This window comes from Danio rerio, chromosome 1 (genome assembly GCF_052040795.2).
Source record: "Danio rerio strain M-AB ecotype USA chromosome 1, GRCz13ab, whole genome shotgun sequence".
Classification (NCBI taxonomy): Eukaryota; Metazoa; Chordata; class Actinopteri; order Cypriniformes; family Danionidae; genus Danio; species Danio rerio.
The window spans coordinates 56,080,206-56,100,000 of NC_141021.1; the positions used below are offsets into that span (position 1 = coordinate 56,080,206).

The 19,795-nt window shown below is 35.2% G+C and overlaps 1 protein-coding gene and 1 long non-coding RNA gene across 5 annotated transcripts in view; both read right to left on the minus strand.

Moving 5' to 3' along the window:
* Window positions 1–19,795, minus strand: part of LOC147847018 (uncharacterized) — a 919,394-nt gene that overhangs the window by 594,532 nt on the left and 305,067 nt on the right. The window lies entirely within an intron of this gene.
* On the minus strand, window positions 4,554–15,294 carry b3gnt2a (UDP-GlcNAc:betaGal beta-1,3-N-acetylglucosaminyltransferase 2a). 4 transcript variants are annotated; one of them, XM_087235372.1, is made up of 3 exons: window positions 14,604–15,294; window positions 8,869–8,977; window positions 4,554–6,153 (listed from the first exon to the last, which is right to left on the minus strand). In XM_087235372.1, exons 2-3 carry the CDS (start codon window positions 8,906–8,908, stop codon window positions 4,895–4,897), a joined length of 1,299 nt encoding a protein of 432 aa, XP_087091498.1. In that variant the 5' UTR covers window positions 8,909–8,977; window positions 14,604–15,294; the 3' UTR covers window positions 4,554–4,894.

Genomic DNA, 19,795 nt, shown 5'->3' on the forward strand with positions numbered 1-19,795 from the left:
AGAACAAAAGCAGTTTTAAATTAAAAAAAAAAAACATTTTAAGGACAAATTGGCAAAAAATCAACATATTCTACTCTACTAACAAAGCACACACAATAAAAACTCAAACACAAGTATGGATCATATTTTTTCCATAGCTCTATGATGTTTTATGTTGAATATGGCTGTTAATATTTATGTTGGCGACGCAGTGGCGCAATGGTTAGCACGTTCGCCTCACAGCAATAAGGTCGCTGGTTTGATCCTCGGCTCAGTTGGCGTTTCTGTGTGGAGTTTGCATGTTCTCCCTGCATTCGCGTGGGTTTCCTCTGGGTACTCCGGCTTCCCCCACAGTCCATAGACAAGCGGTACAGGTGAATTGGGTAGGCTAAATTGTCCATAGTGTGTGTGTGTGTATGTTTCCCAGAGATGGGTTGCGGCTAGAAGGGCATCCGCTGCGTAAAAACTTGCTGGATAAGTTGGCGGTTCATTCCGCCGTGGCGACGCCAGATTAATAAAGGGACTAAGCCGACAAGAAAATAAATGAATATTTAAGTTGCTAATTCAAACTTGTTTATCTGTTTTTTTGTATTTAAACTCAAATAAAAACTCATATCAGCTCATTTCCGAAAAGTAAAATGTGATGATAAACAGCCTTAAATAAATAAACACTTGCAAACATCCTCATAAACAAAACATACCTTTATTAATTTGAATACAAAACTAAATACAAGTGAAATTATAAGAGAGTTTTACTGAAAAAAAAGGGTTCAGATTGTTTCAGAATAAATTATGGACATTTTAATTTGATCAATGATTTCAAATGTGATCCAGAAATCCTATCACTGTGCAGATGCTTCATATAGAGTTAACAGAAGTTTATACAGTGATGGGACTTAGCCAGACTTTGAACTTCAGAGGCTAATAATTCAGTTCTCAGTGTGTTGTTAATTGTCCTATGTGCAAAGGTCACGTCACAATTGTACACGCAGCACGTAATGAAAGTAATAAAGCTTGCCTTGCACATTTTGTTTTTGTTTTTAATAGCTGTCCTAAAGAACAATCGACCTGAGAATGTAGGAAAAGAGGAGTCAACCAGCACAGCTTTGCTTTTCCACACACACAAATGCAAAGACATAAATAAAAACACAGAATAAAGCCTGTCAGCCTCTTTAGCTCTTAACAAAATGCTCTCTGATTTCTTGCATATTTCACTCATTTTGAATAAATTAAGGCAAAAAAGTACACAAAGACGTTTAATGCACATGATGTCAAATTCTGAATATTCATGACATAACTTGCTCCGCCCCCAAACAACTTTCCCTTTCAGGTGACATCATTAGGCCTCTTTTTGAAGGCGTCATATTATGCTTTTTCAAAAGAGGTTTTTACATCATGGATTATTTATTACTGTAAAAATATCCCGAAATGAGCACTTTTCCCTATTTTGCGATTCAGGTTTTTATTTTTCCCCGTTTATTTATACTTTTGAATCACACTATGAGATTTTGATCTTTCTTCTAACAACTTTTAACCTTGAAAAGTTTAAAAAGGGTGACTTTTATTAGCATTCCTAATAGTTTAAAGTGATATATTGTCTGGGTTAGTGCTGTATATTACGCTAGACAAACATTGTAATGAACTGGCAGCACATTTTCTGTTATTTTACTAATTCCTCTATTATTTCTTATAAATTATAACATTTCAAACAACTAAATGTCAATATAAGTCACTTTGTTAAACTGTAGAGTTGAATTTTCAACATCAAAAGTCGACAGAGCAGAGATCAACATCCCATAATGCAATTCTCAACCATGGATAAACGGAAAACACTGTGAACCATTGTCAAGTAACATACTTTTTTTGTAGTGTACCATGCTTTAAATGCCCATTTTTTCATGCGCGTCTCTAAATGCAAACGAGCTGCTGCTTCTCCTCACCCCCTTCCCAGAAGAGGGCGGAGCCTTTACAGCTCGTCTCAGATAATCTAAACAACAATCAAAACTTCAGCATGTGATTTAACACCCTGATCACTTGATATATACAGTTTTCTGAATAAAAAAAGAGATATGTAGAACACGAATACAGAAATCCATCTGTTATAAATACCATACAAACTTCTCTTTAATGGCAGACATACGCTCAGTACTTTATTAGTTCCTTTTGTTTTTGTGCTTTGAAATTTGTCAGATCGTTTTCTTAGTCAAACAGCAATAATTCACATTAAAGAAAGTATAAAAGCATAATAGGAACCATTTAAAGCCTTACATTTTAGTTATAACTGTTATAACAGTTTCCATATTTTGGGTTTTGGGTTTATTTACGGTTGTGAATTGCATTATGGGATGTTGATCTCTGCTCTGTTCACTTTTGATGTTAAAAATTCAACTCTGCAGTTTAACAAAATGACTTTTATTGACATTTTAGTACTTTGAAATGATATAATGAATAAGAACTAATATATAGAGAAAAATACATCTGTGAACGAACAGACAAATGTACCATCTTTCAGATGAGACCTTAAACCAACGTCCTGACTCTCTGTGGTCATTAAAAATCTCATTGCACTTCTTGTAAAGAATATCCTGGCCAAATAACCTCCATCCGCCCTTACGATCATGGCCTCCCAATCATCCTCATCCACAGAATTGGCTGTATCACTGTCTCTTCATTGCCCCAATAGCTGGTGTGTGGTGGGTGCACTGGCGCCGTTGTCCTGTGTCTGCTGTCGCATCATCCAAGTGGATGCTGCACACTGGTGGTGGTGTGAAGAGACCCCCTCATGATTGTGAAGCGCTTTGGGTGTATGGTCATAGACAATAATATATACACACATATATATAAATACACATTACTTACATTACTAAATGTACTGGTAGTTTATTACCAGACTTTTGTAGAGTAATACCAACACCAACCCAGACAATTTAGCACTTTGAACTATTAGAAATGTTCATAAAAGTCCCTTTTTTAACTTTTCAAACCTTACGATTATTGAAAGAAAGATTAATTTCCCACAATCCCACAAATAATCAGGGACAAATAAAAAATATAAACATGATTCACAAAAAACTGCTAATTTCTGGATATTTTTACAGAGTAGATAGACACATCACGCTACAAAAACTGTTGAGCTCATTAAACTCGCACAAACATGTGGCGTACATCAGCAATAAAATTGGTTATCAGTTGTCAGGGCATACTGCCTGGTGTACATGTAGCGCCAATGTGCTTCAGGTGTCCTGAGTTCGAGTCCCAGCTCGCAAAACTCTCCTGAATTCTTCTCCCCCATCCCTGACTAAATACTGATGTCAAAATGCCAAAACAAACTTTTAAAAATATCGTTTATCAGTTTACTATCTGTAATGGCTCTCCAAATGACATGCTATACACTAGTGCAGGGGTGGCCAACCCTGTTTCTGAAGAGCCACCTTCCTGCAGATTTCAGTTGGAACCAATATAAAACACACCTGCCTGTAATTATCACATTGTGTTCAGGTCCTAATTAATTGGTTCAGGTGTGTTTGATATGGGTAGCAACTGAAATCTGCAGGAAGGTGGCTCTCCAGGAACAGGGTTGGCCACACCTGCACTAGTGTATGAGTGTAGTGTCATCCCAAATGAAGGATTAACATTTCTATACTAACTGGAAATTTAGACTGTTTTCCAGTTAACATTGAGTACTTTTAGCAGGGGTGTCCAAACTTTTTGGGCCGAGGGCCAGATGCAAAAAAAAAAAAAGTTGTCCCGGGCCATATATTACATACATTACACAGACACGCACATTTATATATATGTATGTATTTATATATATATATATATATATATATATATATATATATATATATATATATATATATATATATATATATATATATATATACACACACACACACATGTGTGTGTGTGTGTGTGTGTATGTATATGTGTATATATGTATGTGTGTGTGTGTGTGTTATGGAATTATTTTAATTTGTTATTTTAATTCATCGTCCAACTGTGTTTCTAGAAAGACTTTCGTTTTTAAAATCTTGAATCTTCTCTGGGCAAATTACACTTGCAACACTCATCCTTTATAAATTCTCCTTCAGTAAAGGGTTTCCTGTGCTGTGCGATTAGCTGGGCTACATCATAACTAGCCAGTGTAGAATTTTCTTGCACTTTATTAGCACGAAAAAAAAAACTGCTGTTGTTGAGCTGATAGGGCAGCTGCTATTTGTTTTACTTTTTGATCTCGTTCGGCACCAGTGTAAGAGCTGAAGGCCTGATGTTTTATTTTATAATGTCTTTTAATATTATATTCCTTCATTACTGCAACTGATTCCTGGCAAATTAAACAGACACATATTCCACTGACCTCTGTGAAGAAATATTCTGTGCCCCTTCCTGACTGAAATTTCCAGCACTCACTGTTGATTTTCCTTTCTCTTGCTTGTGCCATGGCCTGCCAAAACATGATTATGAATTATGTTTCTTTCAGATTGTTTAGTTCGTTTTACTTCATAACAGGAACTGCTGCCTAATTGAAGGCATGTAATAGTGACACCCGGTGGTTAATTATTGAATTACGTTCATTTTTGTATAGCGGGCCAGATTCTATTAATATTCATAAAAAGCCTCTCGGGCCGCCACAAAACTGATCGCGGGCTGCAGATGGCCCGCAGGCCGTAGTTTGGACACCCCTGACTTTCACCCTCATCGGGCAGCGTAATCATCTCCATAATAAAACTGTGGACATCAAATCGTAATGCACATCATCCAGCAAATTGAAGTGCATTTACTCTATTTGAGATTTCTGAGTGTGAATGCACTACTTGGACTACGTTACAAATTGACGTAGAACAGTGCATAAGTATGTGACTTGGAAAGAACCAGGTGTCTTGGAGTGCCGCATCCAGCATAGTAATTTCACTCATTATAATGGGGTGTATTTTGTTTTTTTAGTCTTGGGTGTTGATGTGATGTGACAGATTGCGTTAGGGTCATTTATCCAAGACCAAATCTTTATCATGTCCTGTGGACTCCTGGGATGGACCAGAATCAAACCTTTGTAAGCACAAGGATTTTCTCGGTGCTTCTCCTCAATGTCAAATGTCTTAAAGCCAGAGTGCTTCTCCGGAACCAGTCCCAACCTCTGCAGACACATCCCCGTGTACACGTCATCAATTGGGTACAATGTGACCAGACGGGAGATCTTTCTCAGTCTCAATCCAACACTACCCGAATACAAATATCCTCCGCCACCCGCATACGGAGGGTAACCTCCAGTAAACACACTCTCTGGGATGTAATACTTCAGTTGTCTGGACCGGTGAGGTCCGGCATTAGTAATCACATCGCCGATAAATAGATCCTGTGTGCTGGATATCGAAAAGTTGGCAAGGTAAGCCAACATATGGCGTGTGTTGACAAAAACATCATCATCGCCTTTGAAGACATACTGCGCAGATGCACAATGTGAACCAAACCACTCCAGAAATAGGACTTCTTTTAACGTGAGGTTGAAGAACGTGTCGCGGTAATCCCATTGCAGGACGTCGCCGTATAACTCCGCTTCATGTTTGACCATGTTGGATAAGTCTGGGAAGTGATCTGTCGAAGCCGTGTTACCAAGTAAGAAAACTGTAGCAATGCGCTGACCATCGAGGATTCCAGCTCGTCCCCACGATTCCCGAATGGCTTGCCGGCGGTCGAAATGTGGCGCAAGGGACTTTATCGCAAGCAAAAGGTATGGTGGTTTAGAACACACCTTTGGTGCGCGTGTTATCAAGGGGTACGATCTACATCCCATGTACAACAGGAAGTCTTGGAATCGCTGCGGAAGAGAATTGAAATCCTCAATCTGTGCCGTCACATTAACATCATGCTTGCATGAATGATTCAGCCAACGTGGGATTCCCCGAAAATGAGGAGGCAGCTCACTGGCATTCACAAGAGGGAGATAGTAGATGTCATCAAGACGCTCCTGCTCTCGGTTCCAGAATGCCGTACTGACTTTCGTTTTTTTCCAGAACTCCTTAGGTATCATTTTATTTTTCTTGAAGGCATTTCGGTCATGGTTGTGGCTTCGGGACACTTCCACCGCGATGTAGATGAGGAAGTTAGCTAACATCAGCACCCCAAGCAGCTTGGTGGAGTTCCAGTTGTTACTCATCTTGAAGAAGCCCTTACCACCTACAGACACAGAAGGAGATTTGTTACCTTGTGGGTTACTGATTAGGAACAGCGGTGAGGAAAGATTGTGGAGAAATTGGAAATGGCAAGCCTCAATGACCTGGAAAGTAGTGGATTGTGCTAGTTAAACTACATTAGTTAAAGGCAGTTAGTATGAATTTTGTTACAAATTCCTTAAAGCTGTAAGTGTTTGAGATAACACAGGCTCATTTTAAATACATGCCTCAGGCTACATGTTTGTGAAACCACATAAAAACACTATGTTTGACTCCAATTGCTAGTTAAAATGAAAACTAGGGGGCAGCATGACACTAACAACTTTTGTTCCTTTTCACGGTATTGATATTTAAGGGTACATATTATCAGCAAATATAGGACTATTTTCATGCAGTTTTAGCACAACACCTAATAAATGAACACTTTAATGACGTCCATAATTTGTAATGGAATACATCTGCCTCACCTATCTATCTCCACATAGTCAATTTTTCAACATTGTATGGTGTTGTACTTGTGCTACAGAGATAAGAGATAAAAGTAAAGAGATAAAAGTAACATAAAATTATGGTAAAACTTGAAAAAAAAAAACATGGTCACAGTGGACTTTAATCTTACATTTCCTTTTGAAAACACTATTAGTTGGGTTTTAGGAAGTGTTTAAGTCATAGGTCTCAAATTCAACTTCAAGAGGGGCTCCAACCCTGATCAAACACAGCTGATCAAAATAATCAAGATGTTAATGTCCCTTTTAAGCACCTCGATTATTTGGATGAGTTGTGTTTGATAGGGTTGGAGCAAAACTGTGCAGAGCTGCAGGCCTCTTGGAATTTAGTTTGAGACCTATGCTTTAGGACAACTGTTCACTAGCTGATCTGTGCGACAACCTCCACCATCTCCTGGACGTTTACAAGAAGAAAATGTGTCAGAAATGTACAATCTAAGTAACAAATTCAAGGCTAGCAAAAAAAAAAAAAAAAAACACTGCGCCCTCTAGTGGATTTGAAATTTAAAACCTGCAAAAAAATGTACCCAGAGCAACTAATTTCAGATCTCGCAAAAATGAAGCCTGAGCCATGTATTTTCAATGAACCTGGGATTGTTTCATTCATCAACATCAACAGAATGCATTAAAATCGCTGTTTTTTTAAAACTCTGAATTATTATTAAAACACAGATCTGTTTAGTTCATGAAAATATAAAACTCCTACATTTAAATTATAATCTGGGCCACATTCACCTTTGAAAAAACCTGTATTCATTTTTGATATTGCTTTGCCATTTTATTTTAAAAAAACAAAAAACAAATAGGTTTCTATTTAATACAGTGTTCCTCGAACACATTCCTGGAGGACCACCAACACTGCATGTTTTGGATGTCTCCTTTGTCTGTCACACCCATCACAGGTCTTTTAGGCTGCGTCCGAAACTGCATATTTCTATAATATGTAGTATGCTAAAATCAGTATGCAAGCCAATAAGTATGTCCGAATTCATAGAATTCGAAAATCAGTATGCAAGTGACCTACAAATTCTGGCGAGATTCTGAAGTGCGCATCATATGTATGCTGTGATATCCCATGATGCCCCACAAGATAATTCATAAATGGGAGTGAAGTGATGCAACTCACGATGATAAGTCACGTGATCATGACAAAATGGCAGATATAGTATGACCGAATTCTAATCACACTGCTCACATTCATACTGTACAGGACTTACTTTCCTAACCGCTGAGTAGTACATTTAAATTTAAATGTAGTACCAACAGAGTAGTAAGCGGTTTCAGACGCAGCCTCAGTCTCTGTTAATGAGTTGATGATCTGAATAAGGTGTGTTTGCTTAAGGAAACATGGAAAATGTGCAGAGCTGGTGCTCCTCCAGGAACGTGGTTGAGATCTGATACATGATTTATTATTATTATTATTATTATTATTATTATTACTATTATTATTGTTATTATTATAGTTGAAAGTTGCCCAGATCAGGATTGAAAGTGCAATAACTGTTTTAATGTAGCTGTTGTTCTCATTTATGCACTATTTAATTTAGTTATTTGATAATTAAACCCACTTAGTCTAATTATCAAAGATATTATTAAATAAAAAAACAAAATGAAGTCAATCATTTTGTGGGCCACTGATATACATGTGCCACATTTAAAAGACTTAGTTAACAACTGTACAAACAAATGAAAATCTAGAAAATAAATCAAACTTAAACCAGAGCAATAAATCCTTAAGATGCTAATGTAACACAATAATAAACCCCATCCAAAAACAGGCCGGCTCATGCAAATCCAGAAACAAACAGATAAATAATCCCTCAAAAGTAAGGTGCAATGAAAACCTGTTAGAGTGAATGGATAAGTAAAAACATAAAGGAATAATTCATCTAAAAATGACACTTCTGTCAATATTTGCTCACCCATGCCATTTCACAAGAACATTTATTTATTTATTTATTTATTTATTTATTTATTTATTGTTAAAACCATTTTATGGCTTTTCCACACATACAGTACATTATCCAAAATGTGCACCATACTTTGTCTTTTAAGGTTAGATCATAGCTTTGATCATGACATGGGGGTGAGTCAAAAAATCCAGAACTTCATTTCTAGATTTGTAGTACCCAAATATAAGCCGGAACCACTCGTTTAAGAAAGTGCTGCTAAAAATGTAAAGCGGTTAGCATAATGCTCATTCCTTTACTCACAGCGAGGACATCTGCAGGGTATGTCTAGCGTAAGATCCATGACTGAATCCGGTGTGAATCGTCCAGGTTTCGGCCTCCTGTGGCTGTACCTGAACAGTAAAGGATGAACCTGCTGCATGTCAGCCAATGTTTCATACCCAACCCGAACACCGTCCAGTTATTCAACCTGTCTGTGTCCTTTCTAGCTCAGTTTCCCACTTTACCATTCATTCCCACACATGATCATGTGCTCCTCATGACACCAATTACAGATATGCAGTGTCAGACTCCACCACTGGCTACAATGCAGGTTAGTTTGACCAGAAGCCACCCATATACTGCTTCTGACTGACATGAGTGTCAACCAATCACAGTTTGTTTTGTTTAAATCGATTAGCCTTTGTTAAGACTGTTTTCTGCCTTTTTATATAGAGTTTAAGACAAAATTATTAGCTATCCTGCCAAATTTAAGTTCTTTTTCAAATGTTTCCCACCTGATGTTTAACAGAGCCACATGTGTTTTTTATAGTATTTCCTATTATATTGTTCTCTCCTCATGTCTTTTAGTTTGACATAAATCAACTTTTTATGTAAAAAAAAGCTAATATCAATATTACAGTTTTTCTCAGTCGCTTTGGTGCGTTTCTCACAGCACCAGTGCATTTCTGCACAACAGTTAATGCATTTCTCAAAACAATTAGTATAAACTGCAAAACCTAGCTGTTAAACTGCAAAAGCACGTCACTTGCTCAAAATGGATAGTTCATTCCTCAAAAGCAAATATTGATGTCAATCAAAGTGTCAGTATCATCAAAATGAAAAGTCCCGACACCATTGTTTATGAACAAGATATTCAGATGGCTTTGTCATGTTTTCATTATGAGTTTACTCTGGACATTTTTTCAATGCAAAAAAGTCTGATTTTGGTGACACTTCCTGAAAATGCTCAAGACATCACCATATACTATTTGCACAGCCATTTGAAAACTACAGTAAAGTTAGACATCACTTACTGTAATTTAGTGAGGTATCTGAGTACAAGACACTGAATATGTATGTTTTTACATTTTTACTCTGAATTTGCTCTTTACAATCCTAATTTATTCACAGCATTGTGCAAAAGAATAAACACAGGCTTATTTACAACAAACATAAACTCCCTTTGGGTTAAACTGTGCACAACTGTAAACATTCTTGCAGTACATATTGGACCTGAACCTACACAGGTCTGTAAATCATTCATCAAACTGTTCAATTTTAAAGGACATTTTCAGGAAAATAAAGATTTTTTTTTTTTATAAAGTTTGCTTGACCGATTTTGACATCAAGTTCAACATTTTTGTATGTAATGACTTAAGTAATGAAATGAGGACTGTTAGTTTTATATAGATTGACTATTCAGCATTTACAAGTTTACTTCATTTTGACTGACATGACATAAGTAAAAGATAATGTTATAAATAGCAGAGAGTTGAATGAAAGCAATTGATGCATGTCCGAAAGCATTCGCAATTTGTTGAAAGGAATGAGAAACTGCTACTAGGATGTGCACAAATGACTAATTGTTTTGAGAAATGCATTAACTGTTGTGCAAATGTAAATAATGTTGTGAGAAATGCACCAAAGCGACTGAGAAAAACTGTAATAGCCTCATTAAAAATTCTATTTTTCAACTGGCTACAGAACAAACCACTATAGTCCAATGACTTGCCTAGTTAACCTACAGTAGCTGCGTTTCCATCCACCTTTTTTTACGCAGATTTTGGAATATCACGTAAAAAAAAACCCTGGATGGAAACGCCAATATCCACATAAACTTTAAAAATGCACTTTAAAATATTATGCGCACAAATGAGTAGGATAAATTTTATCCGATAAGAAAGAATGTGCATAAACTTCTATGAAAACACATTTAACAAATAAATTTCAGCATGTGCATCATAAAGTAATGTCATTTTGCTTTAACAGATCATGTGATGTCAAAAATGGTGAAAAGTGATATGGTATGTTTGGGTGGATGATTTTAAATGTTATTTATGAGAAAAAGAGTGATGGAAAAACGTCAGCGGAACACGCAAATCTTTCAAGAAGAGGATTGACTTGACTGTGCACATTGCGTTTCATATACGTGTTCTAAGATGCAAGTGATTATTATATATGAAAAAGGCCTTCTCCTGATGCAACAACTTCCATTCTTCTTTTGATATTTGGCACCAGTTTATCAGGAGGTGATGATTTTGTTCTCTCAGACTTGCTGGATGGAAACGCTGTTTTATTCACAAATTTTTTTTTAAATATTCCAGTTTTGCGCAGAAATTTAATTCCCCTCTTTGGATGAAAACATGGCTAGTGAAAAAAAATTATTGCTGCCTTATGTTTTTGTTGTTGAATCAAACTATCTTTTCTAGTCATCAACTTACATCAATCAAACTGACTAAAAATATTAATTAAACTTTGTATAACAAACAATTTAGTTAAAACATGATTATCTTATTAAAATATGTTAATGCAACATAAAAATATTGTTGTCTTCACTTTTTGTCATTAAATATATTTTACAGTGTACAATTAACCTTGTTAAGCATTAAAGTGCACTTAAAGCTGAATACTAGTATCTTGCTAAATAAGTAAAATGCTGTATTATGTACTGTCATTAGGCATGGGACGGTAAAAGATTCTAACGGTATGATAACCTTGTATAAAAATGTCATGGTTTCACGGTACCTCAGTATTGTGATACTACTGTAAAATATGTTTTAAATGTCTGGGTAAAAAACTTTTTTTCCCCTTTGAACACAATATATGTTTTATTTTGAGAAACATTTAAAATGTTTTGGAGCAGTAAACATGCCAGGCTAAATAATTCAAATAAATCTTTGACTTCTGCTGTCTTCATTTGTTCCAAAAACAAAGATTTCTTGACAATTTAAGCGGCATCTTTGGATATCTTTTCTGCTGGAAATACAGTTGTCCTAAAAAACTAAAAATAAATAAATAAAAAAAATAAATGTAAATAAAAAAATATTGCACATACCAAACGGTATTACAGAAAATTTTATTTTCAATTAGAAATGTTATTTTTTATTAGAAATTACTTTTAAAAACTATTATGTTCAAATATGTGCTAGAAACAAATCTTCTCTTTGTTAAATAGCAAAGCAAAATAATTACTTTACAAGAGGGCTAACAATTCTTGGTTTAGCAATGGACTGGTTTCTGTCATTTTTATACATCACAATTGCAGAGCAAAGATTTTATGCCAGCTTGCCATATTCTGCGTGCAATAAGCGATGCACTGTTGAACAACAGGTTGACTTTATGACTACCATTTATATCTTTTCCCAGAATGACCTTACAGCCACTCCCTAAAGGAGAACATTTAAAGTTATGCATCATTAAACTATAAGGTATTGAACTGATTTTCCTGCAACAGCCAGTTATGAGCACTCTAGTTTTACTATGCTTAAAATGTTAACTGTTAATCTCTGTCTGAGGTTTTGTTCTGGATCTGAAGGTTTCCGTGGTAATTTTACAGCACACAGCGAGTGTATTAGCGTTGTTTGTTGACTGCTTTTGCATTTGAGCAAATGACGCAAAGCTAGCTTTAATCATTTTCATAATTGTACAACTGCTCATCAGCACAGCCTGTCTCTGCTGATTCAGCTTCTCATGCTCAGCATTAAGAGTGACTAAGACATTAATGACTGAGTAAACTACTAAACTGATAGTCAACACAGAAATGCAACAAAAGAAATAAATGTACAGTTGAAGTCAGAATTATTAGCCCCCCTGTTTATTTTTTATCCCAATTTCTGTTTGACGGAGAGAAGAATTTTTTTTCCAGCACATTTCTAAACATATTAGTTTTAATAACTCATCTCTAATAACTGATTTATTTTATCTTTGTGGTGATGACCGTAAATAATATTTGACTAGATATTTTAAGAGACTTCTATACAGCTTAAAGTGACTTTTAAAGGCTTAACTAGGGCAATTAGGTTAGGGTAATTAGTCAAATTATTGTAAAACGATTATTTGTTCTGTAAACTATTGAAAAAATATATAGCTTAAAAGGGCTCATAATTTTGTCCTTAAAATGGTTATAAAAAAGGCTTTTATTCTAGCCGAAATAAAACAAATAGGGCTTTTTCCAGAAGAAAAAGTGTTATCAGAAATACTGTGAAAATTTCCTTGCTCTGTTAAACATCATTCGGGAAAAATGTTAAAAAGAATTTAAAGGGGGGACGAATAATTCTGACTTCAACTGTATATTTGCACCATGTTTAATACTCTTGCTTTAAAACTATGAATTGAATTGGTGAAGTCAACATCCCGTGGGCATACTGCTTCTGTAAACACTGTACAGCAAACAGAGTGAGTGCTCTGTTTGCATTCATTTTTATCTGAACATACCTGTTGATACTCCTTACATTATGAACACTTTCCATGGATGTAATGGGTTATTTGCTTAAGCTTTTAACTGTCGAAATGGTAATTCTTAAAGCAATAGATCTGCTCAAAATTCTCACCCACATATTGTTATTGTAAATCCATATCTGACACTTTTTTTCAAGTGCACACACACACTCACACACACGCGCACACACACACACAAATGTTATTTTAGAACATAGTCCATATTTAAAATCATATATATACATTTTTAACACCGTTAAATATTTTATTTATGAGGAACACGTTAAAATTTAAGTGTATATTAGCTGTTTGATTAACTCTAACGTACATTAGAGTACATTTGACTCACAACAACCTGTATGATACAAAAAGAAGATGAAATATGCTTATTTTAATTCAGGAGGTCTCACAAAGTCATGTGTCAGAAAAATGTACATTAAAAATGTAAATGCACATTTTAAACAGAACTTTTCTCAAAAACAAATTTTAAAAACTAGTATATAGTTTGGTTGAAGGTTTTTCAGATGGATTATTGGTGATTGGGGACAATGACAGATGAAAATTAAGACTTGTATAAAAAGAATTAAGACCTACAAGACAATATTTCTGTGAATTTAAGACTTTTTAAGGCCTATAGTTTAGTTTTTGAAATGTAAGACATTTAAAGAACCTGCAGAAACCCTGTAATTAGTTAAATTAACGCAGAGAATTTGCTGTAATGACATTTTTCTGATATTTAAACAGATATTTTTTCACAATATTTATGTAATAACTTTATTCTGAGCAAGTGTTTAAATTGTCATTCTAAAGTTGTTTCTGTTTATCTCATACAGCTGTTATATGAATGCACAATATGGTGTGTGTGTGTGTGTGTGTGTGTGTGTGTGTGTGTGTGTGTGTGTGTGTGTGTGTGTGTGTGTATTCGATATTTCTGCCTTTTTGGAGACTGACATCCAGTGGTCACTGCAGTTATGGAAAATATACGTGTAAATTGTTTTTAATTCAGCGTTTTTCTTTTTGTTATAATTCAAGAAATGTATGATGATTATGTAAAATTAAAGATTTATAAAATTAAAACTAATTAATTATTTCGGAGTGTGGGGGTAGCCTACTGCATACGGAAAGTCATTATTGAAATAGCAATATAACACAACAATAACTTAACGTTTTACAAGCGAATAACAAGGACACCCAACAATGATAACATTAAAGTCATGTAGTTTACTAAGATATTTGTGATAATGTTATACTAATATTCAACAATTTCGACAGATTTTGTTTTGATATTCAATAAATCCTACAATCTGTACCTGTTGGTGCAGGTGTGCGACAGTCCTCACCTTTATAACAGCGGTCCACAACTGTTGTTTCCTCACAAACTGAACATTTTCCTCTATCTTTCACTCATAGTCCACCGATCAGGACTGTAGTAGTTGTTTGTTTCTTTGGTAAATCGGTAAATTCCCGTTTAAAGTCAGTTTTCCATACTCGTTGCGGTCCCGCGTGTAGAGGAGTCTGGTCCAGAGTCTCCTCGCCGAGCGAGCGCGCACACGACAGAGAGAGCGCGCCTCCCTAACAACGGAAGCTCGCGCAGGGATGCCCAAACTTTTTCCTATAAAGGGTTAAAAAATAAACTTAATTGAGAGTGATGGACTGAATTAAAATAAACCAAACTGTATTACATTAAAGTTCCCACGGTAATTTCCTAATGCATTAATGTTTAAAAAATAGATTCATCCTAATCGTATTAATAATAAGTATACATTTTGTTTACAATGCATACACAGTCCCATCTGTAACACAATGACGTTCAATGCTAAAACTAAATCAAAATCGAAACAAACATGAAAAACACGATGATGTTTAAGACGCTCCTCCCTGACAACGGACGCGCGCTCGGGCACGTGGATCTACAATTAAGTGAAGCATTTGATGACTGATGTTGAGTTTTTTCCTCACTAACACAGTAAAAAAAAAACACGGGGTGATGATTGCTCTTCATCTGCCATGCGCAGAAACCGGGTGTTGTCTATTTACAGCAGTCATCTGCTTTAGCAGTGTGGTGAGGGTTGGGCTTCAGTAATTATCATCTCCTCCTTATCATTTATTTTGGTGTCACCAAAACGTGTGTGAAATGCCCCGATTATCCTCTGCATTTAACTGACTTGGGAAACGAGCCCATTTCCACAGCCTGCAAGCAAATGATGCATTTATAAAGACAGAAATGGTCAAAGAGGGAAAGAACGACGATGCAATATCTTGGCTACTCACAGTATAAGGCCCTAGACGACCATTTGCTGTAGGAAGGCTGCAGACTGAAAAGCTTTTTATATTGATTTTCATCTATTAAAATATGCTTTGTAATATGTAATCATCTAGAGGGAATAACCTTGGAACTCAAATATGGATGTTACCTCAAAGCTGTAGAAAATGTATGCAGCCAAATAAAGAATATTATTAAAGTAGTTATCATGTTTTTATTTATCTGTTAGTTTGTTTATATTCCATAGGCCTATATGTGTTTATTAAAACACACAACACATAAAACACACACACACATCCTGTTTTTAATTAACATTAGTATTTTGACAGCACTGGCATTTAATTTCACCACATATATTTTGACACTATCATTTCCTCATTTTCTTAGATCCTTTTTTCATTTTCATATGCAATCTGTCAGAAATTACTACTCATATTCTCATTACTCCCCTATCACAACCTCTATTCTATTCTATTCTATTCTATTCTATTTCCATTTGAACCTATCAAATTCCAGTCTAATTTCATTCAATTATATTCCATTCCTTTCTAAAAAAATCTATTCCATTTCATTTTATTCTATTCTAATCAAGTCTATTCAATTCTTTTACATTCCATTCTAATTCCATTTCCTTCGATTGTGCTGCTGTCGCCACTGGCTTGCATAGTTCAGGACTTGTAGACCTGCGCATCTATGGATTTGCTCTTCAGTGTTTGGAGTGAACTAACCTAAACTGAACAGAAATTAAACTCTGAAAATTAAAATGACACTGTTTCAATTTACAATAATCTTCTATGAGAAGCTGTTTTGACATAATCTGCATTGTAAAAGTGCTGAAGAAATAAAGATGAAGTGAATCGAAAAATTTAATTCCATTCTGTTTTATACAATTCTAATCTATTCCATTCTTTCCCATTCCATTCAAATGCATTGCATTCTTTTCCATTGTAAAAAACATTGTTCCATTTTATTTAATTCCATTCTGTTTTATACAATTCTAATCTATTCCATTCCATTCTAATTCCATTCAAATGCATTGCATTCTTTTTCATTGTAAAAAAAACATTATATTCCATTTTAAGTCTATTCGAATCTATTCAATTACATTGTATTTTAATTTCATTCCATTCTAAAAAAACACTCTATTCCATAAAAAAAACATTCCATTCCATTTTATTCAATTCTCACCTCCCATTCATTTCCTTTCTAATCTATTCTAATCCATTCAAATATATTCCATTGCAATATATTTCATTCCAGTCTAAAACATTCTATTACATTCAAATCTATTCAATTCCATTACATTTCATTAAATATCGTATAAATTCGAGCATTTTATTGTCTACCTACAAAGCCCTGAACTGCTTAGCTCGCCAGTATTTGAGGGATCTCCTGGTGTATTATAGCCCCTCTCATATATTATGCTTAAATAATTCTGGACAATTAATTATTCCCAGAATATCAAAATCAACTGTAGGTGGTAGATCTTTCTCATATCTTTAAAACTAGATTTAAGACACATCACTTTGCACTAGCATACACATAAAACACACATGCTTTAGAAATCCAAATCCTCTAAAGGATTGCTAGTCTGCCTTAATTAAGGAGCCAGGAACACTTCCCAAAAGGTGCTATTATTTAAATGGCATCTGCGCATCTTTCTGTATTTCCCTTATTCTGAGGTCTCCATAATCCTGGACCAGGCCGTATCCTAAGCAGATGCTGTTGTGGACATGGAGGAAGGAAGAGCATGAGACTGATTCCTGAAAGACCCCAGTGACAGACGAGTCTCTGCATTGATCCTGTGGGCCAGTCTGTACACCAGCCAGTGACCTACTCACATGCAGCTTCTCTACGATGGACGTCCAGTGTTCTCCAGCCTACAGCACCTACACTGCAGCTCTGCACAAGAAGTTTGGCCAGAGGAGAAATGGTTGTGCCAAACAGAGCCTGTTTTGTCTCCGGGTTTTTTCCCCTTCACTTTTATCATTGGTAATGTTTGTTATTACATTGTAAAATAGAAATAAAGATGAGTTTAATTCTAACCTATCCCATTTGAATCTATTCAATTGCATTCGAACTCTATTCCATTGCACTTTTTCCATTCTATTGTATTGTATTTAGCATTAACAGTGTAGCTCTGTCAGTATCAGGGTGTAAAGAGAACAAGCGTGTCATTATGTGAATGTGATCACCATCTAGCAGCATTAGTCAGCTTTTGCCTCAGCGTTTCTGTATGCAGCCTGTTCTTCTATGATAACCTCATATTCTGCTTTCTAAAGGCTGCAGTTACTCTCATTGTCTCCTCATCTGAATTATTAATTTACACAGGATGGGTGACATCATGATCCCTTAGTAAATACTGCGTCTCCAAACACAGACGATGGACACAAGTAAAATTAAAGAAAAAGGGCTACCATGGTCATTAGAGTTGCACTAAAACCAGAAAACTAATTTTGTTTTGGTCATTTAGTTAATTGAAGTAAAAGAAGCAAAACCTAAAAAATAAAATTAAATGAATATAAACCTCATTAAAAGACACATCATGTATTTATCAGCGTTTGTTTATGCATTACATACAGTATGTTTCTCGCACTGATGAATACAATTTCTCATATAAAACTTGACATACTAAATAAAATAACTAACAACTAATAAAATTACTTTCAAAAAACTAGTCAAAAAACTAAATGTAAGGGCATGCTTTTATATGGTTTAACTTTATACTACAGTTATAATATATTTATAAAAACTATACTTATAAGTATTGTTTCTTGAAATAAAATTACCCAGCTAATAATAAAAAAAATGTAGCACGGTAGCTCAGTGGTTAGCACAGTCAGCTCAGAGCAAGAAGGTCGCTGATTCGAGTCCCGGCTGGGTCAGTTGGCTTTTCTGTGTCGAGTTTGCATGTTTTCCTTATGTTGATGAGTTTCTCCCCGAGTTTACTCCGGGTGCTCCGGTTTCACCCACAGTCCAAACACATGCGCTATATGTGCACTGAATAAACTAAATTTTCTGTAGTTTATGAATGAGTGAGTATGGGTGTTTTCCATTATTGGGTTGCAGTGGAAGGGCATCCGCAGTGCAAAACATATGCTGGATAAGTTGGTGGTTCATTCCACTGTGGTGCCTCCTGATAAATAAAGGGACTAAGCCGAAGGAAAATTAAAGAATGAAAAAATATACATACATATAAAACAATAGTCATTTTGTTTTTTGACGTTCACAGAGCATATTTCTTCCACTTCTGCATTGGTATATGCATTTCAATTCATGCACCGATATATACACAATTAATACTGTACTTACACACACATGACTTAAAATAAAAAAAATTGTACACATTAAAAAAAATAAAACTATTGTTTCTTGAAAAAAGAAAGTTTTTTTAAGTGTTTAACTTTATGTGCTAAAGTAATTTAAATACAATTATATAAAGAAAACTGTACTTAAAATTGTTTGCAAAATATTTTTGGCAGATATAATTTATTATTATTATTTTTATTTACATTTTTTTTATATTTACAGAACATTATAGACATTATATAATATATAATAATATAATAAATAGTTATTTTATTTCAGATATTTCCAGATTATAGTTCTCATTTCAATGCAGTTTCACTTGTGTGTACAAACATAACTCGAACAATGACTCACTTCTACAAAAAAACAATAAAAACGAAAAAAAATGACAAAAACACGACAAAATGACCAATAAAATAAAAGGAAAAACTAATAAAACTGACAATAGTATTACAGTGGTTGAGAAGTCAGTGAATGTAATTCAAGCCTTTCCTTCAGCTTAGTCCCTTAATTCATCAGAGGTTTCCACAGCAGATTGAACCGCTAACTTAACCAGCATATGCTTTACACAATGGATGGCCATCCAGCTGCAACCCAATACTGGAAAACACCCATACAAACTTATTTACACACACACACACACACACACACACACACACACACTATGGCCAATTTAGTTTATTCAATTGCCTTATAGCGCATTAGTTTGGACTTGTGGGGGAAACCGGAGCACCCGGTGGAAACCCACGCCAACACGGGGAGAACATGCAAACTCCACACAGAAATGCCAACTGACCCAGCCGGGACTCTTGACCTTCTTGCTGTGAGGCAACCATGCTAACCACTGAGCCACCGTGACGCCGCGACTAAATACATAAACACTAAAAACACAAACTTTTCACGTTGCTTAATAATAAATGACTCAAGATGATGTCTGCGTTATAATTACCATTTATAGCT